The sequence below is a fragment of the Monodelphis domestica genome, chromosome 4 (genome assembly GCF_027887165.1).
Source record: "Monodelphis domestica isolate mMonDom1 chromosome 4, mMonDom1.pri, whole genome shotgun sequence".
In the NCBI taxonomy this organism is placed as follows: Eukaryota; Metazoa; Chordata; class Mammalia; order Didelphimorphia; family Didelphidae; genus Monodelphis; species Monodelphis domestica.
Window position 1 is genome coordinate 393,254,325 of NC_077230.1, and position 26,270 is coordinate 393,280,594.

General features: G+C 49.9%; 1 protein-coding gene across 3 annotated transcripts in view; it reads left to right on the forward strand.

Moving 5' to 3' along the window:
- Positions 1–8,130: 8,130 nt before the first annotated feature.
- Positions 8,131–26,270, forward strand: part of EPHA2 (EPH receptor A2) — a 45,310-nt gene continuing 27,170 nt past the window's right edge. Inside the window, exons 1-3 of one of the 3 annotated variants that reach the window (XM_056795721.1) lie at positions 8,131–8,429; positions 17,654–17,721; positions 19,789–20,458. In XM_056795721.1, the coding sequence (XP_056651699.1) occupies positions 8,345–8,429; positions 17,654–17,721; positions 19,789–20,458 (823 nt within the window). In that variant the 5' untranslated portion in view covers positions 8,131–8,344. The remainder of the gene's footprint in view (positions 8,430–17,653; positions 17,722–19,788; positions 20,459–26,270) is intronic. The other 2 variants (XM_056795719.1, XM_056795720.1) reach the window with 2 other exon arrangements.

The window sequence follows — 26,270 nt, forward strand, 5'->3', positions numbered from 1 at the left end:
CCATTCTATGGATGAGGAAACTGAGCTCGGGAAGAATAAAGTGACACCTACAATCACACAGCTGAATTCTGTTTGAGGAAGTATTCAAACTTAGGTCCTGACTTGGGAGTGTTGAATATGACCTTAAGGATCATCTAGTCCAGTATATTTCATTTTCCCCACCACTAGCCTGTGATTGTATTGATGTAAGGGCCTCCCAGTAGAGAAGTTCCCTCCACTGATGAAGCTATTCAACTTGTCTATAATTATCGTGCTACTATTGTTATTCAGTTGTGTCCCCATTTGTGACCCCATTTGAGGGTTTTCTTGGCAAAGATCTTGGATTGATTTGCCATTTCCTTCTCCAGTTCATTTGGCAGATGAGAAAATTGAGGCAAACAGGGTTAAGTAACTTGCCCAGGGTCACACAGCTAGTAAATGGAGGGATCCAGATTTGAACTCAGGTCTTCCTGACTCTAGCCCAGTGTTCTATCCACTGAGGTATCTAGGATGTTCAGGGAAGACATGGAAGTACTTCTGGTGTGAGGACTTGCATTCATTCACCTTTGGGGTCTATCTGGCACCCAGCTCTCACCCAAGGTTCCAAGAAGCTGTAGCATGCGCAGTGGTCACACCCTGGCAAAACCTTGTGGCAGCCAAAGGTCTTTCAGCCTTCATCGATGATCAAGGGGGGTGTCTAGCCCCTGCGTGTGGAGAGTCCCCCAGCAAAAGGGGCAGATGAGGACGATTTGTTCCAATGCCCATGAAGGTGGCCAAAGCAGACGTTGTGGGTGCTTAAAGCTCAGTTAGACGCTGAGAAGCCGAGGTCATCCACCCCATCCATCTCTAGTCATCTTGACTTTTGTCTTATCACTGGACCCGGATGACACTGGACTGGACGAGAGTAAGGCCAGTCATCATGTGCAACTCTGCCTCACTCAAATCCAGACACAAGTCAGGAGACATCACCATGGATGCCATTTTGGTCCTCATCAAGTCCAAAGGATGACAACCAATTATCATTAGGAGAAACTGAGGCATTAGGTAATTTGGCCATGGTCACCCAGCTCCTATGGATCAGAGGCAGGTCCCAGACTTAGGTCTTTCTTGGGTCCAAAGTTGGTCCTCTGGCCACTGTTCCATGATGGCTTTCGCATTCGTCACCTGACCAGCCAATCCACAGGAATTTACTCTAAATGGAGCTGATCTAGTTAGCCTCTAAGGCTCCTTCTCCCTCTAAACCTTTGACCCTGGAGATAACAAAGTCAATAAGGAGGCACTGGGCAGTTGCTGCCCTCCTGGAGCTTACAATTGTACTGGCGGCTCCAAAGGGTGAAGTAATAAGCCCATATCTATGGAAGAGCTTTTCTGATTCCAAAGCCGTGCCTCCCCATTAGACCATACTGCTGTCCTCAATTAAGACTCTTTATTTTAAAGGTGGGGGGAAAATTATGCCCAGAGATGAGCTCAAATCCAAACAAGTAGACAGTAGCAGAGATCTGAACTCAAGTCCTTCAACTCCAAAATCCAATATCCTTTCAATTCTACTTGAATGAAATAGGAAAACGGGTTGAAATCCAGTTTTTGACACTCTCTAGCTGAACAAGTGAGGACTAGTCCACCACTCTCTGGGCAGAATTAGTCACTTAGCCTCAGTTTCCTCATCTGTAAAATGATTCTAATGATGCTTGTAATCTTTATTTTTGCAGAGTGATGAGGATCAGATGACACAAGTTATCTAAAAACATTTTGGAAACCTTCCCCCATCACCCCCCCAATCTTCTCCAGGGACTCCCTATGACCCCAGGGCCAAATAAAAAACCCTCTCAGGTTCAAAGCTCTTTATCGTAGACCTCCCCCCTCCCCATTTTTTCTTTGATCCAGGGCTACTGGCCCCCTCACCCTGCCACATTATCTTCCAACTCCAGATGTTTTCTCCAGCTATCCTTTGTGCCTGGAATGCTCTCCCTCCTCACCTCTGCCTCTTGGCTTCTCTGGCTTCCTCCAAACCCCAATTAAAATCCTACCTTCAACAGAAACCTTTCCTAATCCCTCTTAAAACCAGTGGCTTCCTTCTGGTGATTATTTCCTTTCCATGAGCTGATTTGTACACGCTTCGTCATTGTCACTGTCTCCCCCATCAGTTCTTGGGCTCTTTTGGTATCCTAGCTCTTAGTATAATGCTTGACCCAAAGCTGTTGCTCAGTCATGTTCTCCTGTCCGACTCTTGGTGACCCTATGGACCATAGCTCACTGTCCTTGGGGTTTTCTTGGTGAAGATACTAACATAGTTTACCATTTGCTTCTCTGGTGACAGAGGTTAAGTGACTTGTCCAGGGTCACACAGATATCTGAGGCTGGATTTGAACTTAGGGCTTCCTGATTCTAGGCCCAACTCTCTATTCACTGAGTCACGTAACTGCCTTCTTGATACAAAATAAGTTCTTGATAGATACTCTTGACTGACTGCATATGGAAATGGGAATCATAACTGCCTCCATTCCTTCCCTAGAGGTAGTGGCCTATGAGTGTAGGACATGCTGGTTATTTTTTCTGAATTGGATCTCTTAGTCTTCCTTTTAAATATCATTTATTTGACACGTAAAACCTAATGGAATTGTGTGTCGGCTACAGCGGGGAGAGGAGGGGAGGGAAAGAACGTGAATCATGGAACCTTGGAACAATATCGTAAATTAATTAATTAATTAAAAATTTCAATCCAAAAAACAAAAATAAATAGCATTTATTATAATGAATGACTTTCTGGGAGGGGTCTGGAAAAGGATCCATTGGTAAAGTCACTGACATTCAAACAAATGATATCAATCAAAAAGTATTTTTTTAAAAAGAAAGAAATGTGAGCTCTAATAATTCACGAACGGTCTCCTTGTTTCTTCTGTCCTTACCCCAGGCCTGCTGGCCAGAGCCGCCCCATCCCTTCAGTGCATTTCTCCCTTCTGGAACTCCTGTTGCCATCACCTTGGCTGCTAAAAAAACAATAAATAAGCATGAGACTAGGGTTTTCTACCTGTCTCCCTCCGCTTCCAGGACTGCGATGGTATTCAGGACCCGAGGGCCCTTTCCAGGCCTTTATAGGGTAATTCCATCTTCATTAAGGCTTATTATGTCTCTATAAATACCACCTTTCAGTGGTGGTTTATAAAGAGCAATCGACAGAACTTTCCTTCTCTGAAGCAGTCAGGCACCCTGAGCACTGGCTGAGGAAGAGACCTGGGCTAGGCAGAAGCTGGCGTGTCTGGGTGTGCTCAGCTTGGTGGGTAAAGGGCAGTGGAAGGGAGGATTACCTGGAACCCCGAGGGCACCCTTGTCCCCCCACTAGCCTTCCTCATGGACTGAGAGCAGGGACAGACCTTAGAACCTAAAATGTCAGAGATGGGAGGGAACCTTAGAACCTAGGATATTAGCTCAGGAGGGGGAGGGAGGGAATAACATAGAATGTTAGAAAATAGAATTCCAGAGTTGGAAGAGACCTCCGAACAAAGAGACCTTATAACATAGGATGTCAGAGGTGCAAGAACAAAGACTGTCAGAGTTGGGGAAAACCTTAGAACACAGACTATTAGAATCCAGACTGTCTGAGCTGGGAGGGACCTTAGAACACAAAATGTTCAAGCTGGGAAGGACTTTGGAATGTTGACTGTTAGAACATAGAATGTCAGAGGAGCAAGAAATCTTAGAATATAAAATGTTAGAGCTGGGAGGGAAACCTTGGAACCCAGGGTATTAGTAGGGGTGGGAGGAAACCTCAGAACACAGGATGTTAGAAAATAGAATACTAGAGCTGGAAAGGGCCCCGGGACAAAGAGTATTAGGTCAGAGGCTCCTTATAACATAGGATACCAGAATTAGACAGGAAGAATTTCTTTTAAAAGAAAAGAATTAAAAGAAAGAATTTCAAAGCTGGGAAAGACCTTAGAACATAAGACTATTAGATCAGGGAATATCAGAGCTGAGAGGGGGCCTTAGAACAAAGAATGTCAAAGCTGGGAAAGACCTTAGAACACAGAATGTCAGAGCTGGGAGAGACCTTAGAACACAGAATGTCAGAGCTGGGAGAGACCTTAGAACAGAGACTGTCAGAGCTGGGAGAGACCTTAGAACAGAGACTGTCAGAGCTGGGAGAGACCTTAGAACAGAGAATGTCAGAGCTGGGAGAGACCTTAGAACAGAGACTGTCAGAGCTGGGAGAGACCTTAGAACAGAGAATGTCAGAGCTGGGAGAGACCTTAGAACAGAGAATGTCAGAGCTGGGAGAGACCTTAGAACAGGGAATGTCAGAGCTGGGAGAGACCTTAGAACACAGAATATCAGAGCTAGGATGGACCTTAAAACAGAGAATGTCAGAGCTGAGAGGGGGCCTTAGAACAAAGAATGTAAAAACTGGGAAAGACCTTAAAACATACTATTAGAACAGAGAATGCCGGAGCTTGGAGGACCCTTAGAACAGAGAATAAAGTTGGAAAAGGTCTTAGGATACAGAGTATTGAATGTCAGAGCTGAGAGGGGGGCTAAGAACACAGAATGTCAGAGTTAGGAGGACTCTTAGGACATGGAATATCAGAGCCAGGAGGGGGCCTTAGAACATAAAATATCTGAGCTCTAAAGGAACCTTAGAGTTCTAGAATAAACCATTTATAGGGCTTTGTGTGTCAGCGTTCTTTTTAAGTCTTCCTGTATATTGGTGTTTTATTCAGTGCATCCCAGAAGTCTTAGTACCATTTAAGCTCTGCTAGCATTTTCTAACATTAAGCTTTAATAGCTGAAAATGGCACTAAGGCTTCTGGGACACCTTGTATATTGCGAGTGAAAGTATCATAATATGGTGAGATTTAAAGCTAGAAGCTATGTGTAACATCATCTTGCCAAACCCTATCATTTTACAGATAAGGAAGCTGAGGCCCAGGGAGGGACAGTTACTTGCCCAAGGTGGCCCAGTTAGTAAGTAGCAGGCATATAATATATAAAATAGAGCCAAGCCTCCCCACCTCTACCTCATAACACTACTTTTAATTGAACAGAATACAAATAAAGCCCTTCATAAGGAACAATTCTAAAATCTGCAGCTGGAGGGGAGAGGTGTCACCAGGCTCTTTTGCTTACTCCCAATATGACCTCCAGCAGTCCCTCCCCTCCCTTGAGCCTCAGTTCCTTCATCTGTAAAATGAGGAATTTGAGAGATGGATCCAGAGCCAGGCCTGGGTTCAAACTCAGACACTTCCTAGCTGTGTGACTCTGGGTAAGTCACTTAACTCAGACTGCCTAGTCCTTGCCCTTCCGTCTTAGAGTTGTCACTAGGACAGAAGGTAAGAGTTTAAAAAAAAAATGAGGGGTTTGGCCTCAATAACCGTATTGGTCCCTTCCTGCTCTAAACTGTCACCTGCGGGGATCCCGTGGTCCCCCATGCCGACCAGGGGGTCCCCTTCGTCTCACATGCAAGAAACACAGAAATAACTCAGCTCTGACACTCATGCCGACACATTTACACACACACAGAACAAACCTTCCACCTCCAGAACCCACATCCATGCAGAGGCTTCCATGTAACATACACTATATACAGAGTCCTCCTACACGATGGACTAGTGCACACAGAGCCTTATATGGAGACAAAACAAAATACTGGTTGGGGAGTCAGAAGACCTGAATTCCAATCCCTGCTCTTCTGTTTACCAGCTGTGTGACCTCGAATTCATTATTTCCCTTCTCATGGCCTCAGTTTCACTTTCTGGAAAATGAGGCACTTGGTCCTGGGGATAATGTCAGTCCCCTGGAGCTTTCAGTCCCATGATCCTCTGTACACTCACTAAATCCAATTCTCCTTCCTCTCCCCATTTACCTACAAGCCCATCCTTATTCCCTATTCTGCCCCACTCCCACACAGCCAGAAGGCTACACATGCAGGAACCCAGGATCCCTTCCAATTATCTTGGGCAAAAGCTTTAATCCCTCTGCCTACACAATGCTCATTAACTCTCCTCTCACCTCCAGGGGAAACCTCTCCATCCAATTTCCAGATAGAGAAACTGAGCCTCAGAGAAGACCAAAAGAGGGAAGAGCCTGCAGTGAAGTTTCTGCCATATCCCTCCTGTCCCCATCTCTTCTCCCCCCTCTCCCTTTTAAGTAGGCAGTGCCAGTGCTGCCCAGCAGAGCCCCCTCGGCCCCTGGGGAGAGGAAGGTCTTATGAGGCTGAGGGTCGATGAAAGCTGTTGTTGGCTGAGAATCCCTGGCCCAGGCCAAATGGGGATTGGGCAAGAGGAATCTTGGGTGGCCAGGAGAGAGGGAGAGTGGGTGAAAGGACAGTTCCAGGTTTCTCTCCCTTAACAGCAGCAGGTTCAGTTGGGAAGGGGGATGAGATCATGTCTGATACACCTTTGGGGAGAGGCCACTTAGAGGGGCCAGCTGGGGGAGAGGAAGGGCAGGAAGAAAGGGAAGCCTCTTCCTTGTTACAGAATCGAGGCATAGAACGTGGAATTTCAGGTTGGAAGGGTCTTAGATCGGAGAAAAGCAGAGCTTGGTCAAGTCACTGAACACCTGTGGGGCCTCAGTTTTGTCCCAGATCTTTTCTGACTTCCAAGCTATGATCCTGGGGTTTCATGAGTCGGAAGGACACATAGAATGTGAGAGCAGACCTTAGCATGATATAGTGGACAGATTGTTGGACCTAGAGCCCTAGATTCAAATCCAGCCACCCCCCCTCCCCAATAGCAATGTTTTTGCAAACAGGTCACTTCAGCATTGTTGCTTTTCAACCCTTACCTTCCATTTTAGATACCATGTATCTATGCGATTTATGATATATTGTAAATACTATCTATTGGTTCTAAGACAGAAGAGTGGTAAAGGCTAGGCAATGGGGGTTAAGTGACTTGCCCAAGGTCACACAGCTGGGAAGTATCTGAGGTCAGATTTGAATCTAGGACCTCATCTCCAGGCCTGACTCTCTATCCACTGAGCCATGTAGTTGCCACACTAAGCTTCAATGTTTTTATCTGCAAACTTGGGAGAAATTAATGATACTTGTACCCCACAGTATTACTGAGAGGAAAGAACTCTGCACATCCTATATAATTGTGAGTTGTTAGGAGTTTGAATGGTTCTAGAAAATTTGGAAACCCCTAATTCTATGAACTTAAAATGTTAAATATCAGAACATGAGATTTTGAGATGGAAAGAAACCAGGAAATGTAGTCTAACCCCTGCTTTTACAGATGAGGAAACTGAGCCAGAGCTGGAAGAAACCTTAGAAACCCTATTTGGGATGGAGCACACACACTCTACACAAGAGGAAACTGAGGTCTGGAGAGGGGAAGTGGATTTATCAAAGATTACACAGCCAGACCCATACATGGTATCTAAAATGGAAGGTAAGGGTTGAAAAGCAACAATGCTGAAGTGACCTGTTTGCAAAAACATTGAAGTCTCCTGAGTCCCACTCACCTCCACACTACCTGCTGCTACATGTGTGCCCACTGACAAATCAATGAATGTCTCTGGACCTCCTCCTCCTTATCTGTAAACAGGGACTCGCCTCTGATCTCTAAAGTCGCTTCCGCTTGTAAAGCCATAATCCTGCGAAAGGCCAAAGTTCCAATCAAGTCCAGAAGCCTTCATTAAGCCTAGATTATTTGCTAGGCTCCTGCTGGGCTCTGAGGATACAAAGGGTCCTTGCCTTCAAGGAGATCCCAGTCTAATGGGGGAGATAACGTGCAAATAACAATAGGCATAGACGAAGGTAGACAGGGGGGATGGAAGGTAATCTCTTCCTTTCTTGGACTCCAGGGGAAGAGCAGGGGGTCAGAGGGTTCCTGCAGAAGGCGGGGTGGGTCTGAGGTGAATCCTGAACCCAGGAGAGACTACACCTAGAGGCCCTGTCCCAGCATATAATGCTATGTCCCGCAGAGAGTCAGTGGGGCAAGCAGATTGGGTTTCCTCATGCCCAGCCTAGGATGAGCCAGTGCCAGAGTCCCACAGATGATTCTCCCTCCCATCCAGGAACCCTCGGGGCTTCCCCTTCTCTCCGGCCGGCTTTCGGTTCAGTTGCCCTCCCCCGGGCCTCGCTTCCCCTTCCCCCGCCCTCCCCGCCGTCCTGCCCCTTTAAAGACATTCCTGAGGGAGTGGCTTTGGTGACATCAGCGCGAGGCATGAATGAACAGGAGCCCAGTTCTCACCAAACTTCCATTAAGGACTTGTGGGCAGGAGGGAGCAGTCGGAGGTGGCAGCAGCCCGAGCAGCAGCCGGGAGCTGGGAGCCGGGGCAGGGAAGGCAGGAGGGCACGGTTCACATCGGTCCGAAGCAGGGGCAGGAGGAGCTGGGCAAGGCTTACGGGACGCCGAGGCAGGAAGCCATGGAGCTGCAGGGACCCCGAGTGCCCCTGGTCGCCCTCTCTTTCTTCCTGGGCTACACGCTGGCCGCCGCACGGGGCAAAGAAGGTGAGCGGGCAGTGGCGGAGGATCGGGACCGCCCTCGAGAAGCACGGGGACCTGCTCTAAGGGCCGGCACTTGCGATACTGACCTGGCGCCGGTGGGGCTCCGGTTCTGGGCTTCTGAAGGACGGGCGGGCCGGGGGGGGGGGAACCCCAGTCCAGGACTATGTCCCGGGAGGCCGATGCGCAGCGTTCGGAAGGAGGGTGCGGTGCGGGGCGGTGGGTGGGGGCAGGAAGGGGTAGAGGGTGAGGCGGCTGCCGGACTGAAGGCCACGAGGTCGTGATGCCTAACAGCCACGGGACACAGCCCGAGCCAGGGATACTGAGGCAGAGGAGCAGCTTCTCCTACGGGCGAATTTCAGGGATCACTTGGAGGTAGGGAGGGCAAGGAGTCAGTCTAGTAGAGTTCTCGCTGACACCAACCCGGCTCCCTTCACTCGAGGGGGCTTTGGGGCATTATTCTAGGGATCTCCCCTTCTTTGGGGATGAGGAGGGGAGCTGTTTGACAGTCAAGTAGTCCCCCTTCTCCAGGGGTTCTGCTCTCCTCCTCATACTTTGTTCCCAGTTCCTGGGTCTGCGCTTTGCGTTTTCCCTCTCACCCCCCAAACCGCAGGAGCCGTCACGCTTGGACTTATGAAGGTGGGGTGTGGAAGTGAGAGGCCGGACAGGAAGTCTCTGTGCCCCAGGTTCTGAGAAAGGGGGTGACTCAGAGCGCTGAAATGCAGGGGATGGGGGTGCGGTCTCCCCGCTCCGTGGTGTGTCTCTCACACCTTTAGGGGAGAGCCCCGGACACATGGGGCTGGCCTTCAGATCTCCTACGGGTCAGGGGGAAGGGCTGAGGCTGAAGGGAGTGCGGGGAATGGAACCTGGGAGCCCACTCGTCTCTGGGTTTTCTAACCCTGGCGACGAGCTTGGTTGTTGTGCGCCGCACTCGAGTAAAACTGAAGCAGCTAGTAGAGTACTCTCCAGCTCGTCGGAGAGGGAAGCATCTCCAAGCCACATTTAAATACGGCTTTGAATAGGGGCCACCGAATCGCCCTAGGGAGGTTGCTTGGACTGGGGGACAAATGGTCGGCTCCCTGGAGGCGGCGCAGTCCTACGGGACCTCCCTGGGACCAAGGTTGAGACCGGCTCCCCCAAGTGAAGTCCAGTGTGCCTTTCTCCTGCCTCCCAACCTGGGGGCTACACCCTTCCTTTCCTGGCTCCATTTCCACCTACGATGAATGGCCGAGAGCTTGAGAGAGGATTTTTCTCTGCTAACTGAATGAGGGAGAAGAGAGGAGAAGGGTGAGGGTTTCAGGGAATCAGTCAGGAAGCGCTCAAGTGCTCCTATGTGCCAGGTTCTGAGCCAAGTGATAAGGGCACAGCTAAATTGCTAAAGTAGATGAGCAGCGAGGGCTCTTATCCTCCCGCTGAGAAAAGGTGGGGCTCGTAGTTCCAGTGGAGGGGGCAAAGGGGAGCCCCATCTCTCTTCTACTTTCATTTCCATCCATCCAGGTCAGTGTTGTGTCTTAAATGTAGCAAGGGTCTAAGGAATGTCTGTTCACTGACTGACTGGTCTCCATCCTCCTCGTTTTGGGGGCTGTTTTAAATCCCCAAAGGGGAGGCTTCCAGAAATGGAACAGTGAGGAAACATTGGCCTTATGGGTGATAGCTCTTCTCCCATCACCGGCTTTCCTTGGGCCAAGGAGTTCTTTGGGGGAGGGTATGTGTGAATTAATTGAGGGCCTCCCCAGAAGTGGGTAGGCAGAAGATGAACCACTGGGACCCTCCACCCCCCCACCTTCCATGCCTCCCTTCCCTGTGACTTAGTTGGTTCAAGTATGCCCCTCCCCATGGTCTGTGGTTGGAGAGGAAAGACAGCTGGAAAATCTCCCTGCCCCCCCTTCCTGCTGACCCATCGTGGTGGGGGGCTGGGAGAGAAAGGTATTTCAGGATGAACTGATGATTCAACCAGAGCTTCCCTCTGTCTTGTGGCTGAACTCATCCACTCTCCGGATTTCAGCCTTTCCAGGGTTAGGCTGGCTGGGTGGGGGGGGGGAGGGGAGGGGGGGAGTGGGCAGGGGTAGGGATTGCTCTTTGCTCCTCTCTGGTAGCCTTCAGTACCCCAAGCTAGCTAGCACTCACACTCTGGGGTGGGAATGATTCTGAGCTGTCATTTGGTTTCTGCCTAGAGATCCCCTCGGGGCTTGGTCTTCTGCACCCTCTGGCCACCTGCAGATGTGGGTTTCCCAATTCCCTCCCTCCCTCCTTGGGCTCAGGGCCTTGGTTCTGCTTCCCCTGATGTGGATGCCATTATAACCACAGCCTGGTATTCCAGTTCTCCTTTGCTTGGTTTTCTCTTGACACAGTGTTTGCTGATGGATAGATTAGCTCTTGCTCATCTTCTCTCCCTTATAGTAGAATGTCACAATGAGAAGGGTTCTTAGAGAGAGATGACCCATTTTTACAGAGGGGGAAACTGAGACCCAGAGAGAGGAAAGCCATAGAGAATACATGTGGCTGAACTTAGGAGAGACTGAAACCCGGGACTATCCTCTCACTAACATGCCAAAAGCATGGCATAAAAAGAAAGGTTGTCAGTAAAGCATTTTTTTTTAAACCCTTACCTTCCATCTTGGAGTCAATACTGTGTATTGGCTCCAAAGCAGAAGAGTGGTAAGGGCTAGGCAATGGGGGTCAAGTGACTTGCCCAGGGTCACACAGCTGGGAAGTGGCTGAGGCCAGATTTGAACCTAGGACCTCTCATCTCTAGGCCTGGCTCTCAATCCACTGAGCCACCCAGCTGCCCCTAAAGCATGGTTTTAAAAAAGAGGGAAAGCATTCTGGACCTGGGTTCAAATCCAAGCTCATTTTCTTCCTCCGAAAAACAAGAAAGATGGGATTAGATGACCTGGAAGGCCCCAGATTTAAAATGATGAGTCTCCTATTTGTGAGGCTAGATCCTGGGAGTCTTCGCCAAACCCCTTCCCTTGGAACAGGCATCTAGTGAAAAACAGGTCACTCAGCCTGCCACTAAGCTTTGTGAAGGGATAGGCTGAGGGCGGAACTTTAAAGCTTTTCCTAGTTCCAGGGAATTTCCAGCCAACGGCTTCCCCCCCCCCCCCAGGTTGTTTGAGGAGATACCATTGAAATTGGGGCCCTGAGAGCTCTGAGGACTGGCTTAGGATGGGGGGGGGTACTTAGGAGAGTTCTAGATCATTCTAGATGCTGGAGGGCTCCCTTTGAGTGGCCAAAATTAAGACCAGAACTTTTGCTCCATCTTTTTCGTATAAAGAATATATTTATGTATATATATATATATATATATATATATATATATATATATATATATATATATATATATATATAATGAGATTTAGAGCTGAAAAGGACCTTAGAAGTCATCTAGCCTTAGTTTGCCCACCTCCATTTTAGAATGAAGAAAACTGCAGTCCATAGAAATGACTCTCCCAAGGTCACACATGTAGCAAACAGTAGGATGAGAAATTTGAACCTATCTGACTTCTAAAGTCAGTGTCTTTTCCCCGATGCCAAGCCATTCCCTTTGCCCGATGGGTCCCTGGCAAGACTTACCAGCCTTTGAAACTCCTTTGGAACTACCCACTAGGAGGGATCGGAAACACCAGTCCCGGACTAACTTCCATCCAGAAGATGAGGTGGGGCTGGGGTGGGGGGGGGAATCCCGTTTTCTCCAGCCTCATCTCTCTAGGGGAGGGGGGAGAAACGCTGAATTCCTTCCTCTTGGGCCAGAACATTCCATTTCCGAGGGAGGGGGGGTGGTCTGTGATTTTCCAGGCCTGAGCATGTCCGGACAAATCCGCTCACCGAACTCCCTTGCAGGGCCCTCCCTCCCCCCTACGCTTCCCCACCTCCCCTATCTCTCTCCCTCTGCCGGCAGGCAGGACATTACAGCCTCTGACCTGGGGCCTGAGCCACGTCGGATTTCCTCTTTCAGATCTAAGCAGTCGGCATCCTTCCTGTGGCAGGCCACTGTGCCAAGAAGAGCCTGGCTGGCCCGGGAGCCCCTCCCCCTGCCCCTGCCCCTCCTCGGGGCTCTGGGCCTCAGGCTTTCATCCCTATCCCAGCTGACCTCTTCCGGGAGGAACAGGGAGAGAAAGTGACTTGCCCCGGGTCATACTAATAACCTAGGTGATCTCTAAGGCCCTTCTCACCTTCTCTTTGGGTATGACCCAGGGGAGGTGCAGAACCCTGGACCGAAATCAGGAAGACCTGAGTTCAGATCCTACATCGTAGTGCCTATGACCATCCCCCCACCCCCCAAGTCCCTTAGTCTCTCTCAGCCTCAGTTTTCTCACCTGGAAAATGGAGATAATAATAGCACCCACCTCTCAGGACTGAGATCACTGAGGCGAATGCTTGGAGACCTAAATCCCAGTTAATGGATTGTTCCTCACTTCCATTCTTCCTCCTGCTGGTGTTGGGAGAGCTTTCCGTTGCTAAGGGAGGTGTGGGGTGATGGAAGGAGAGTCAGAGCTCCTCCCCCTAATCCTACCTCTCCTCCTTACTAGCTAGATGACCTTGGGCAGTCACCGAACCTGTTTCAGTCATGTCCCACTCTCTGTGACCCTGTTTGGTGTTTTCTTGGCAGAGATACTAGAATGGTTTGCAATGTCCTTCTCCAGCTTTTTTGACAGATGAGGAAACCGAGGCAAACAGTAAAGTGACTTGTCCACAAACTACAGAAGTGGCTTGCCATGTCCTTCTCTAGCTTTTTTGACAGATGAGGAAACTGAGGCAAACAGTAAAGTGACTTGTCCACAAACTACAGAAGTGGCTTGCCATGTCCTTCTCTAGCTTTTTTGACAGATGAGGAAACTGAGGCAAACAGTAAAGTGACTTGTCCACAAACTACAGAAGTGGCTTGCCATGTCCTTCTCTAGGTTTTTTGACAGATGAGGAAACTGAGGCAAACAGTAAAGTGACTTGTCCACAAACTACAGAAGTGGCTTGCCATGTCCTTCTCTAGCTTTTTTGACAGATGAGGAAACTAAGGCAAATAGTGAAGTGACTTGTCCACAAACTACAGGAGTGGTTTGCCATGTCCTTCTCTAGGTTTTTTGACAGATGAGGAAACTGAGGCAAACAGGGTAAAGGGACTTCCCCAGGGTCACAGAGTTAGTAAATGTCTAAGTCTGAATTTGAATTTAGGAAGAAGAGTTCTTAACCTGTTTGCACCTCATTTTCCTCATCTTTAAAATGGAGTTGGGGTATAGGCTTCCTTAAGGCTTTCCCAATCCTAGACTCTACCCTGCTCAGCCTTTGTTTCTTCATCTGTAAAACAGGGGGGATAATACCACCTGAATCTCAGGGGGGAAGTAGAGGATTAAATGAGATAAAGTCTGGAAAACACTTTGTAAACCATCAAGTGTCTGTTATCATCATTATCATTTCCCCCTCCTGGGCCCCCACAGCCTAAGGGTTGGGAGGGTCCCCCCACTGAGCACCTGGGCCTTCTCTGCTCCCTCCATGGAGGCCCTCTCCCCAGTCCAAAACCTTGCTTGCTTACTGACAACTTGGACTATCTTGAATGGGGAGGGCCCACCTCCCCACCTAATCCCGTGGCTTCGCTTCCTTTTGGGTGGGGAATCACTCCCTCCTGTGCCCTGCTCCCCCTCTCCCTCCCACCCAAAGTCCCTGTCATCTGATGGGGCCTCAGGGCTCTAATTTCTTGGGACTTTGCTGAGGAGTAGGTGGGGGATGGGGTGACCTAGGTACAAGGAGGGTGGGTGCGGCATCTTGGGTAGGCAGAGAGCCAAGAGAGCTATGGGGCAGGATGGGAAGAGATGGGCAGGCCTGGCTAGTTCTAGACCTCCAACATGGCCCTTGAAATGATTGCCCCCCTCTTAGCTGTTGCTTCCTGTGGGAGTGGAGCCTAACATCTCCCTCTCTATCTCCTCGGACCCCCAAGTTCTGACTTTCAGGCTCTCCCCCTTCCTCCATCCCCCCTTCACTCCCACCCAGCCTTGTATCATCATAGCCCCAGGGCTTAGTCACTTCCCTGGGCAGCCTGGGTCACCCAGGGATAGTTCAGTCTAATTCTATTCAATAAACATGCCTTAAATACTTACTATGACAAAGTGTACTTAGCACTCCATTCAACATTGGGAGATTTTTTTTTAAAGAGCTAATGAGTTTATTAGTATTGGGAACTTCCAGTGGAGAAATTTCCTTTACCAGTGACTTACACATAGTAAGTCCTTTTTCCTTTCTTTTCTTCCTTTTCTTTCTTTCTTTCTTTCTTTCTTTCTTTCTTTCTTTCTTTCTTTCTTTCTTTCTTTCTTTCTTTCTTTCTTTCTTTCTTTCTTTCTTTCTTTCTTTCTTTCTTTCTTTCTTTCTTTCTTTCTTTCTTTCTTTTCCTCCTTCCTTCCTTCCTTCCTTCCCTCCCTCCCTTCCTCCCTCCCTCCCTTCCTCCCTTCCTTCCTTCCTTCCTTCCTTCCTTCCTTCCTTCCTTCCTTCCTTCCTTCCTTCCTTCCTTCCTTCCTTCCTTCCTTTCCTCCCTCCTTCCCTCCCTCCTTCCTTCCTTCCTTCCTTCCTTCCTTCCTTCCTTCCTTCCTTCCTTCCTTCCTTCCTTCCTTCCTTCCTTCCTTCCTTCCTTCCTTCCTTGCTTCCTTTCACAGATCAATATCTTTTCTGTCTGATAGTTTTTAAAAGTTGCCTTGCAGTGAGAAATAAAGGCACTTTCTCAGGATCCCACAACCGGCATGTGCCTGGGGTGAACCTTGAACCCAAGTTCTCCTGACTTGCAGGTCTTCCTTTGTCCATATCTGGGCAGGCTGCCTTGCTTGAAAAAAAATTTTTTGTTGTCGTTCAGCTGTGTACAACTCTTGGTGACCCTGTGGATTGTATCACAACAGTGCTGAACGTGGAGTTTTCTTTGTAAATATTCTGGAGCCATTAACATTTCCTTCTCCAAAGGATTAAAGCAAACAAAATTAAGGGACTTACCCAGGGTCTTACACTAGTGAGCATTTGAGGTCAAATTTGAACTCAGGTCTTCCTGACTCCAGGCCAAGGTTTCTATCCACTGAGCCACATAGATGCCTGGAAAAAGATACCAAGTTTAAGTGAGATGAGGTTCACTTATAGCCCACTAGAAGGATAAATCAGATTCAAGAGAGGAAACACTGAGTGAGCTAGGTAATGTCTTCAAAGAAAGGTTCTTGGGTTGTTGCCAACTAAGAATCAGAGGGTGCTTCCTGGAGGAGGTGGCAGGCTTTGAGTTGGGCTTTGAGGAATTTGTGGCTAAATCAATAAGTTATAAGTCGAGGGAAGACAGTCTTAAGTGTGAGAAAGAGTTAGCAGAGCAATTGAGGCAGGGAGATGCAGAGTGTTTTGGGGGAGTGGGGAGAGGCAGGTGGGAAGTTCAATTTTCTTGAGCCTAAAGTGATGGAAGGTGAGGGATAGGAGATAAAGACAGCAGATAAAGGAGTAGGGAGCCATTGAAGATTTTTGAGCAGGGGAGTGATTTGACAGGATTCTCTGAGCCCTGGCCCTTCCAGTCACCCAGGTATTGGTGGTGAGGGTCAGCAGGAGTCAGAGTGGAGGCTGGAGTTGGGGATGGGAATGAGGCTATTTAAAATCGTCCCTCTGACCTGGCATGAGCTGTTCTGCCTGCCCAGCATCAGTGAAGGGGGCCCCAGCCAGCTGTGTCTGTTTGGGGGGAGGGGGTTATGTCTCTTCCTGGGGGAGATGGAGGGGGGAGGTTTTGGGGAGGGGGGGAAGCATCCGTGCTTTTGGCTTGATCTCCTGCTCTGTGGGCTTTGTGGTTTCCCTGCGGTGAGAGGATCAGTTTCCAAGACTCTCTCCTCGTACCCCACCCCCAGCCCCAGCCCTACTGAGCCTTGGAATTGTTCCCACCTGTTAAGAGCTTTCTGGTCCTGGGTGCCCCAGGCTGCCTGCCCCCACCCGTGGGGGCTCATGTACTTTGGGGTTTGACAGCCCATGATATTTCGACCTGGGAGAGCATGTCCCTGGCCCTGGGTGTGCTTGGGTGTTGAGGGTGGGGGTGTTTGATGCTTCAGGTGGCTGCTTTGGGCGACTGGGCTTGAACCCGGGACATCGGTCTAGTGCTTCTGACCATGTGTGTTTGCGAATAGGTTGAGGGGCCCAGTTTGGGGACTCCTGCTGGGGAGGGCTGTGGTATCACTTAACATGCCCCATCCCCCTCATCCCCCCACTCCATCCAGCTGCCGCTCTCCCGCTGGGCTGCTCTCCCTACTCTTGCTGGCCCCGGATTTGACTTCAGGTTGGGGTTGGCTTAGAAATCCTGGGCTGCTGGGGGAAGGGGGGGTGCCTATCTGGTCCCAAAGCCTTATCTCTTTCCTTCTCTTGGAAGCACGAGACCTGCCCTACCCACTGCTTCTCCCAGCCACATCCCAAACCCTTGGGGTAGGGAAAGAGCTCTAAATTTCAGATCAAAAGAACTTGGGTTTGAAACTTGACTCCAAAGCTTATTAACCGTGTAACCTTGGTCTCTCCCTTGGCCTCAGTTTCCTCATCCGTAAAATGAGGGGGTTGTTCTAGACAGCCTCTGAGGTCCCTTCCAGCTCAGGCTCTGCTTCTTAGAATACTTAGTTTCTCTGGATCGAGCGTTTTTAAACCTGTACCTTTTGTTTTAGAATCCATATTAGGGATCCGTTCCAAGGCAGAAGAATGGCAAGGGCTAGGCAGATGGGGTTCAGTCCAGGGGCACACAGCTAGAAAGTGTCTGAGATCAGATTTGAACCCAGGACCTCCAGGGGCTGGCTCTCAATCCACTGAGCCACCTAGCTGGCCCCAGATCTGAAGTTTTAAACTTGGGGTCTGTGGATAGATTGTAGGGGATTTGTGAACTTGGATGGGAGGGAAAAAATGACATCTTGATTGCAGTTTGACTAGTTTCCTTTGTAGTTTGGGGAATTTTATTTTGTGCATTTAAAAACATCCCGAGAAGGTGTCTGTATGCGGAGAGTCTTAGAGATGAGATTTTCTGCCTGTCTGAGCTTTAAATATACGATCCTGTGCCTGCTTTGTAATGGGAGACCCTTCCACGCATGGCCACGAGGTTGCTGGGGGCTTCAGAGCCTCTGGGGTCTTAGAGAGATTTGGGAGACACACCAAGGTCCTGGGGTGGGGCAGGTGGTATATGATCTCTGGGATCACTGAGGGGATGGGTTGAATGGGGTCCCCAGAGCTCACTCTGCTATCTTCTCTGCCCTCTCTTCCAGTGGTACTATTAGATTTTGCTGCTGCTAAAGGAGAATTAGGATGGCTGACGTACCCCTACAACAATGGTGTAAGTTTCCAGGCCTGGAGGGGAAGGGAGGGTGGGGGTCTAGGGGTGAGGGGTGGGTGATACCTTTCGGCCCAACACGTGAAGGTGAGGGGGAAGTTTTAAGTGACTGAGTGACATCCCAGATCATGATGTAGTCGAAAGAACTCTCGATTTGGAGGTTCATAATCCTCTCCCAATATGTATAACCTGTGACCTTGAGCTAGTTGTTTCACTCCTTATGGGCCTCAGTTTACCCATATGTAAGAGGAGAGGCGTTGGCGTAGATGGCCTCTCAGGTCTCTCCTAGATCTAAATCTTTGACTTCTGTGGAGCTGCCTTTGTAGGAGGAGATATTTTCATGGTATGCTGAAGCTTCTTGTTTAAATGTTGAGGTCTCTGATCCAGCTTCCTCCTACCAGCCTCTTGAGAAATCTTTCCCAGGGAAAAGAGGAGTTGAAGATTTCCCTTTCAGCCAGAGAGTTCCCAGGGAGTGGGGAAGACATACCTCTGCAGCCCGATCTCCCCATCCCCCCTCGGGGCATATATCTGTGTTAGGCCGAGGGAAGCCCAACTCCTTCCTGCTTGGTGTCCCCCACTCCAAATGGCTTTCCCAGTATCTTCAGGCACAGAATACGTGGGGTGGTTGTCATCCCTCTAGGTCCCAGGGGATCCCCACCCAGTTCTCCGTCAGGCTAGGCGCTCACAAAGGCTGGACCTCATATCCCTTCTAGCTTTAAAGGGGGCAGCAAGGTGGTGAAGTGGATAGTCCTGAGCCTGGAGCTAAGAATACCTTCATTCAAATCCCTCCTCAGACACTTACTAGCTATGTGACCCTGGGCAAGTCCCTTAACCTCTGTCTGCCTCAGTTTTCTCAAATGTAAAAAGGGGATAATAACACCATCTCCCTTCCAGAGTTGTTGCTGAGATTAAATGAGATAATTTGATTATAATTATAAAATGCTTACATGCTACATAAATGCTAATTCCCATCCATTTCCCCCCTTTCTGCCCTAAACCTGTTCATTCAGCCCTGGCTTGGGGGTTAGGACTCCTGGGTTCATGTTGATCATTCATTCCCTGGCTGAGTGAGTTAGAGTGGTTGAATCCCTTCTTCTTTCTGGGCGGTAGTCTCTTCCCTTGAAAAACACTGAGGCTGGACCAAAGAATCTCTGGGGGGCCCTTCCAGTTAGATATTAATGATAGAACTAGAAAGGGTTCTGAGCTCATCTAATCCAGCTCCCTTACTTGGCCGATGGGGATGCAGAGTCCCAGAGGAGGTTAGCTATGGGATGCCCCCTGAAAGCCAGTGAGGTCCATGGTAGAACTGGGAGCAGAATCAAAGACTCTTGAAGCCCCCTATAAAATATCAAAGTCACCCAGCCGGGGCAGGGAGAGAAAGAGCAGTCTTAGAAGTAGAAGGTCCTTCCCAGTTCTGATATTGTATGTTCTAAGTCTTCTCTCAGTGCTGACATTCTGGGTTCTAAGATCCCTTCCTAGCTCTGACATTCTCTGTTCTAAGGTCTCTCCCAGTTCTGACATTATTCTAAAGTCCCTTCTAGCTCTGACATTCTCTGTTCTAAGGTCTCTCCCAGCTCTGACATTCCCTGTTCTAAGGTCTCTCCCAGCTCTGACATTCTCTGTTCTGAGGTCTCTCCCAGCTCTGACATTCCCTGTTCTAAGGTCTCTCCCAGCTCTGACATTCTCTGTTCTAAGCTCTCTCCCAGCTCTGACATTCTCTGTTCTAAGCTCTCTCCCAGCTCTGACATTCTCTGTTCTAAGGTCTCTCCCAGCTCTGACATTCTCTGTTCTAAGGTCTCTCCCAGCTCTGACATTCTCTGTTCTAAGCTCTCTCCCAGCTCTGACATTCTCTGTTCTAAGCTCTCTCCCAGCTCTGACATTCTCTGTTCTAAGTTCTCTCCCAGCTCTGACATTCTCTGTTCTAAGCTCTCTCTCCCAGCTCTGACATTCTCTGTTCTAAGCTCTCTCCCAGCTCTGACATTCTCTGTTCTAAGCTCTCTCCCAGCTCTGACATTCTCTGTTCTAAGCTCTCTCCCAGCTCTGACATTCTGGGTTTTAACTGCTTTCCAGTGGGACGTGATGCAGAACATTATGGATGACCAGCCCATCTACATGTACTCTGTGTGCAATGTCGAATCAGGTGAGCAGGACAACTGGCTGCGGACCAACTGGATCTACCGCAGCGAAGCTGAGAAGGTCTTCATCGAGCTCAAGTTCACTGTGCGAGACTGTAACAGCTTCCCGGGCAGGGCCACCTCCTGCAAGGAAACCTTCAACCTGTATTATGCCGAGTCCGACGTGGATTATGGCACCAACTTCCAGAAGCGCCAGTTCAAGAAGATCGATACCATCGCCCCCGACGAGATCACGGTCAGCAGTGACTTCGAGACCCGCAATGTGAAGCTGAACGTGGAGGAGCGTGCGGTGGGACCCCTGACACAGAACGGCTTCTACCTGGCCTTCCAGGACATCGGGGCTTGCGTGGCCCTCCTCTCTGTACGCATCTACTACAAAAAGTGCCCCGAGATGCTGCAGAGCCTGGCCCGATTCCCAGAGACCATTGCCGGATCTGATTCAGCCAACCTGGCCAAGGTGGCTGGCACCTGTGTGGAGCATGCATTAGTGGCACCGGGTGGCGAGGAGCCCACGATGCATTGCAATGTTGATGGAGAGTGGCTGGTGCCCATCGGGCAGTGTATGTGCGAGGCGGGCTATGAGAAGGTGGAAGAATCCTGCCAAGGTGAGTGCCCCATTCAGTCCCTCTTCCCAGGTACTCAGGATAATGAAGGGCAAGCAGCCCTTCACTATTTAAAAATGTTTGGTGTTAGGGGCAGCTAAGTGGCTTAGTAGGTAGAGAACCAGCCCTGGAGATGGGAGGTCCTGGTTTCAAATCTGGCCTCCTAGTTGTGTGGCCCTGGGCAAGTCACTTCACCCCATTGCCTAGCCCTGACCACTCACTCTTCTGCCTTGGAATCAATACACAGTATTAATTCCAAGATGGAAGGTGAGGGTTTTTTAAAAAGAAAAAATTAAAAAATTACATTGTATCAAGGGCAGCTAGATGGTTTTATGGCTATAGAACCAGTTCTGGAGATGGGAGGTCTTGGGTTCAAATTGGGCCTCAGACATTTTCGAGTAGCATGACCCTGGGCAAGTCTCTTGTGAATTTTAGATTTACTCTACCCTGCTTAACCCCAGTTGTCTAGCCCTTACCACCCTTCTGTCTTGGAACCAAAACTTAGTTATCAGTTCTAAAGTAGAAGATAGGGTTAAAAAAATGTCTCATGTCACTGAGACAGGAAAAAGCAGGGCAGAGATTATTCTCCCCATTTTTCAGATAAGAAAACTGAGGCCCACTGAGGAAAGTGATTTGCTCTGGGACAGGTGGCCAGTAAGTGCTGGAGCCAAGGCCAGAGGTCCTCTTGACTTTCTGGTTCGGGGTGGTTGCCATTACCCCTTTGGGAGTCTCCATTTAAATGGTAGAGAACTGAAGAGTAGTCAGGGATAGATGTTGGGAGCTTGGCCAGTTGAGTCCCAAATGCAGGTAGAGCCCTCAGCACTTAGCACATTCTCCTGACTTGGCAGAGTGGGGACTTAAATGTGGGTTATGTGGACACGGGCAAGTCCATGGCCTGTCTTTTCTCATTGGCAAAATGAAGGGATTGGATTAGTCCAAAGGGGCCCTTTTTTTGTTGTTCAGTCCTTTCTGACTCTTTGGGACCCCATGGACTGTGGCACCCTAATACTCTTCTTTTTTTAACCCCCTCCCTTCTTAGAATCAATACAAAGTATTGGTACCAAGGCAGAAGAGTGGTAAAGGCTAGGCAATGGGGGTTAAGTGACTTGCCCAACTAGGAAGCATCTGAGGTCAGATTTGAACCTGGGACTTCCTGTCTTTAGGATTGGCTCTCAATCCACTGGGCTACCTAGCTGCCCCTTCTGGGTTTCCTTCACAAAAGTATTAGAGTGTTTTGCCATTTCTTTCTCCCACTCATTTGACAGATGAAGAAACTGAGGCACATAGGGTTAAATGACTTGCCCAGGGTCACACAGCTAAGAAATAACTAAGGTCACGTTTGAACTCAGGTCTTCCCAGCTTCAAGCCTGGTATTCTATCCACTATGCTACCTAGCTGTCTCAAGGCCTTGCTATTTCTAAATTCTATGATCCTGTGATCTTTGGAGGTCTTTCCCTGTTCTGGTGTTCTATGTTCTGCGATTTAGCATCCCTCTCTAGCTCTGACATTTTGTGTTCTAAGTTCCCTCCCATTTCTAAAATTCTGTCTTCTCAGGGTCCTCCTAGCTCTGGCACTTTGTGGTGGTCCCTGATCCCAGCCCCATTCATTGCTTTAACCTTGCCGCTGCCCATTCTTTTCTTATTTCTTTTAGCAGGCACTTCTTTTAAGAGTTAGTCTGTCTGGGGGTAGCTGGGTTGCTCAGTGTATAGAGCACCAGGCCTAGAGATGGGAGGTCCTGGGTTCAAATCTGGATGCAGATACTTCCTAGCTGTGTGACCCTGGGCAAGTCACTTAACCCCCATGACCTACCTCTTACTGATCTTCTGTCTTGATTCTGAGATGGAAGGTAAGGATTTAGGGGGAAAAAAACCAAAACGGAACCTCTGTTCAATCTGAGCAGGGTCCCTTCCTCTCTAATAGGCACACACATAATCCCTACCCAAGGGTCCAGCCCACAGATACCCCCTTGACTGAGATAATGACTGCCAAGGATGGGAGGGAGGGAAGGGGGTGGTGGTGAGTGGGGCCAGGCAAGCTGGCCGCTCCCCACATGACATCCTCAGAGAGGAATGTGAGGGTTGGGGGTTGGGGTGAAAACTTTCCACAGCCTGGTGATTCAGGCCCTGAGATAAGCACTGGGGTCCTCTGGAAGGGCTGCTTGGGGGTCACAGGGCTCAAGCAGGGAAAGCTCCCTTTCCTTCTCTCTCTCTCTCTCTCTCTCTCTCTCTCTCTCTCTCTCTCTCTCTCTCTCTCTCTCTCTCTCTCTCTCTTCTCCTTCTCTCTGTCTGTCTCTCTCCCTCTGTGTGTGTGTCTCTCTCCTGTCTCCCTCTCTCCCTCTCTCTCCTCTCTCTTCCCCATCTCTATCTCTCCCTCCCCCTCCTCCCTCTGTCTCTCTCCCTCTGTGTGTGTCTCTCTGCTGTCTTCCTCTCTCCTCTCTCTCTCCCTCCCCCTCCCTCTCCCTCTCTCTCTTTGTCTCTCTCCCTTTCTCCTCCTGTCTCTGTCTCCCTCTGTCTCTCCCTCCCCCCTCTCTCCCTCTCCCTCTCTCTCTCTGTGTCTCTTCTTCTGTCACTCCCTCTCTCTCTCCCCTCTCTCTGTCTCCCCCTCCCCCTCTCAGTTTGTCTCTCTCCCTCTCAGTTTGTCTCTCTCCCTCTCTCTCCTCCTATCTCTGTCTCCCTCTGTCTCTCCCTCCCCCTCTCTCTTCCTTTCCCTCTCCCTCTCTCAGTTTGTCTCTCTCCCTCTCTGTGTGTGTCTCTCCCTCTCTCTTTCTGTCTCTCAGTTTGTCTCTCTCCCTCTCTGTGTGTGTCTCTCCCTCTCTCTTTCTCTCTCCCCCGCTCTCTGTCTCCCTCTGTCTCTCCCTCCCCCTCTCTCTTCCTTTCCCTCTCCCTCTCTCAGTTTGTCTCTCTCCCTCTCTGTGTGTGTCTCTCCCTCTCTCTTTCTGTCTCTCAGTTTGTCTCTCTCCCTCTCTGTGTGTGTCTCTCCCTCTCTCTTTCTCTCTCCCCCGCTCTCTGTCTCCCTCTGTCTCTCCCTCCCCCTCTCTCTTCCTTTCCCTCTCCCTCTCTCAGTTTGTCTCTCTCCCTCTCTGTGTGTGTCTCTCCCTCTGTCTCTCCCTCTCTCTTTCTGTCTCTCAGTTTGTCTCTCTCCCTCTCTCTGTGTGTCTCTGCCTCTGTCTCTCCCTCTCTCTTTCTGTCTCTCAGTTTGTCTCTCTCCCTCTCTGTGTGTGTCTCTGCCTCTGTCTCTCCCTCTCTCTTTCTCTCTCCCCCGCTCTCTGTCTCCCTCTGTCTCTCCCTCCCTCCCTCCGTCCTCTGGAGAAAGGGGTCTAGAAGGTCAAGGATGCTGGCAGAATTTCCAAATAGAGATTGTTCTTTCATGCTTTGCATGTGTGTGATTGTGTGTGGGTGGGGGGAGGCCTTGGGCCCACTGGGCAGATGCTGGCTGCTGGTTTCCCATCAGCCTCTTGCACCAAATCGGACCTACGGCCCAGGCCCTGCCTCCTGGCCTCCCCCAGGCATTCCTCTCCGCACGGTCAGTGACCTTGGGGGCCATGTATCCTAACAGTCCATGGGGGAAGCAATTTGCTCAGGTCATCCAGGTAATGAGGGGCAGAGTCAAGATCGGCCTCCAGGTGTTTCCTGGCTGCCTCCCCAGTATTCTTTCCACTGCCCCAAGGCTCCCCTATAAACTTCCTTCCAGAAGGGCCTCTGGTTCCTCCAGCCAGGCCCATGGAGGGTAGATCCTGGAGAGCCAGGACTGGGTGAAAGGGGGGAGACTCCAGCAGGGGACAGGATGTGTATGCATGGAGGGAGGAGGGTAAAAGGATGGTTGAGGGAAGGGGTCTGGGGAGGGAAATCAGGCTGGGAACATTCAGCTCATGGGCCCATGGGCTGGCTGGCTGTAGCCAGGGAAAATTCCCTCCCTCCTTGAGGAAGTAGCAGAGGAAGCTATGAATGGGGGCCAGCCCTCTTTCCTTTCCTGTCTGGCTATAGTTCTACTTTGCTGCCAATTCCCTTCCCCCTTGTTACCACCCCCCACCCCCTCAGATCCCTATCCTTCCCCGGGGACCTCCCTTGGGTGAGGAAGGGACATGTTCCTAAGGCTTGAGGTAATTGGCCCTCAGTTTCTTCATCTGTATAATGGGGAGGTTACATTAGGGGATCTCTAATGTCCCTTCTATTCCAGGATGCTCGAGGCAAGAGCTCAGTGCGGTTTGCTGGAGAGAACCTTGGCTCTTGTCTGGGTGTCCTTGGGCAAACTGCATTCCTTGTTGGTGCCTCAGTGTCCTTATTTGTACAGTGACCAGACTAGATGATCTCTAATGCCTTTTCAACTTCTAAATCCTAGCTCAGTGGAAGGAAGGGAAGGGAGGAACCTGGTCTCATTGAGGCTTTTCACTGGCCAAGCAGGTGTCTGATCCATTCCCTCTCCTCCTTAGGGATGAATACTTTGAAAATGAGATTGCCTCTGATTTCCTAGATGCCTGAGGGATCAGGAAAGAGTTAATTTGGAGGGACGGTCAGAGAGCCCCAGGCTTTCTGTGCCCCTCCCCAGGTGCTCTGTGGGGCAGCGGGCGGGCAGGCTTCCCCAGAGAACTCCCAGCTATGTCAGGAATGATGATCTGCCCCCCCCAATCCCTCCCACCCAGTTCTTCTATCCAATGGCTTTGTTTGATGGATGGGGGAGCTGGAATGAAGGAAGATACTGGAGAAACTCTACCTGGTCTCTATTTCTCCCCTGGGGGCCGCTCTGTCTGTCTCTGCTTCCTGTGCTGGCATCAGCGAGGCCTGGCCGGCTGGGGGCTATGGCGCCACTGTGGGGGGGTGGGAGCGGTCCAGGCCAGGTGAACAGGTGGCAGGCGGGCACCATCCTCAGAGGGCAGAGCCCAGCAGCTGTTGGGCCAGACTCAGGCCTGATGGGAGAGGGGGCCAGGGCTAGGGCTGGGATGCTCTCAAAACCTCCTTACGGGTCCCAGAATTATTGGGGTACCTTCACCTGTCCTCTTGGGGGACATTAGAGCCTGCTCGGTTCGGGACATACTGCAGTGAGCATCTCAGTTAAATCAAGACCACCCCCACCAGCCTTGACTAGGAGAAAGGCTTTTTTGTTTGGGGAGTCATAGACTATCAGTCAGAGGGACCCTGACACAGAATCTCAGAGCTGGGAGGTTCCTTAGAACCTAGAATGTGGAAGCTGGGGGAGCCCTAAGAACCCGGAATGTCAGAGCTGGGAGAAGCCTTAGAACAGAGGAGCTGAGAGCTGGGAGGGAACTCAGAACCCAGGACGTCAGAGCTGGGAGGACCGTTGATGGTCATCTCACCCAACACCCTCACATTTCACAACTGAGGGACCAGAGCTCGGTGAAATCAAGGGATTTGGCCCTGATCACCCAACACCCTGGAAACTGAGGGGAATCCCAGCCCAGCCCATTCACAAAGTCTTTGGCTTTGACCTTTTGTGACGATGTATCCAGGTCTGATACTTTCTGAGAGTCAGGATGCTTGGGTTCTAACCCCAGGATAGCTACTTTTTCTCCTTTTAAACCTTACCTTGTCTTGGAATTGATAACTAAGTATCAGTTCCATTGGTTCCAAGGCTGAAGAGTGAGAAGGGCTAGGCAATGAATTAAATTAAAATTTAACGAAAATAAATAAAAAATAAATTAGAATTTAATTAAATTTAAAAAATAAATAAAGATTAAAATGACCAGGATCATACAGCTAAGAAGTGGTAGAGCTTAGATTTGAACCCAGGACCTCTTGTTTCCAGGACTGGCTCTCAGACTAGTGAGCCACCTAGCTGCCCACTAGTAGGACTACTTTAG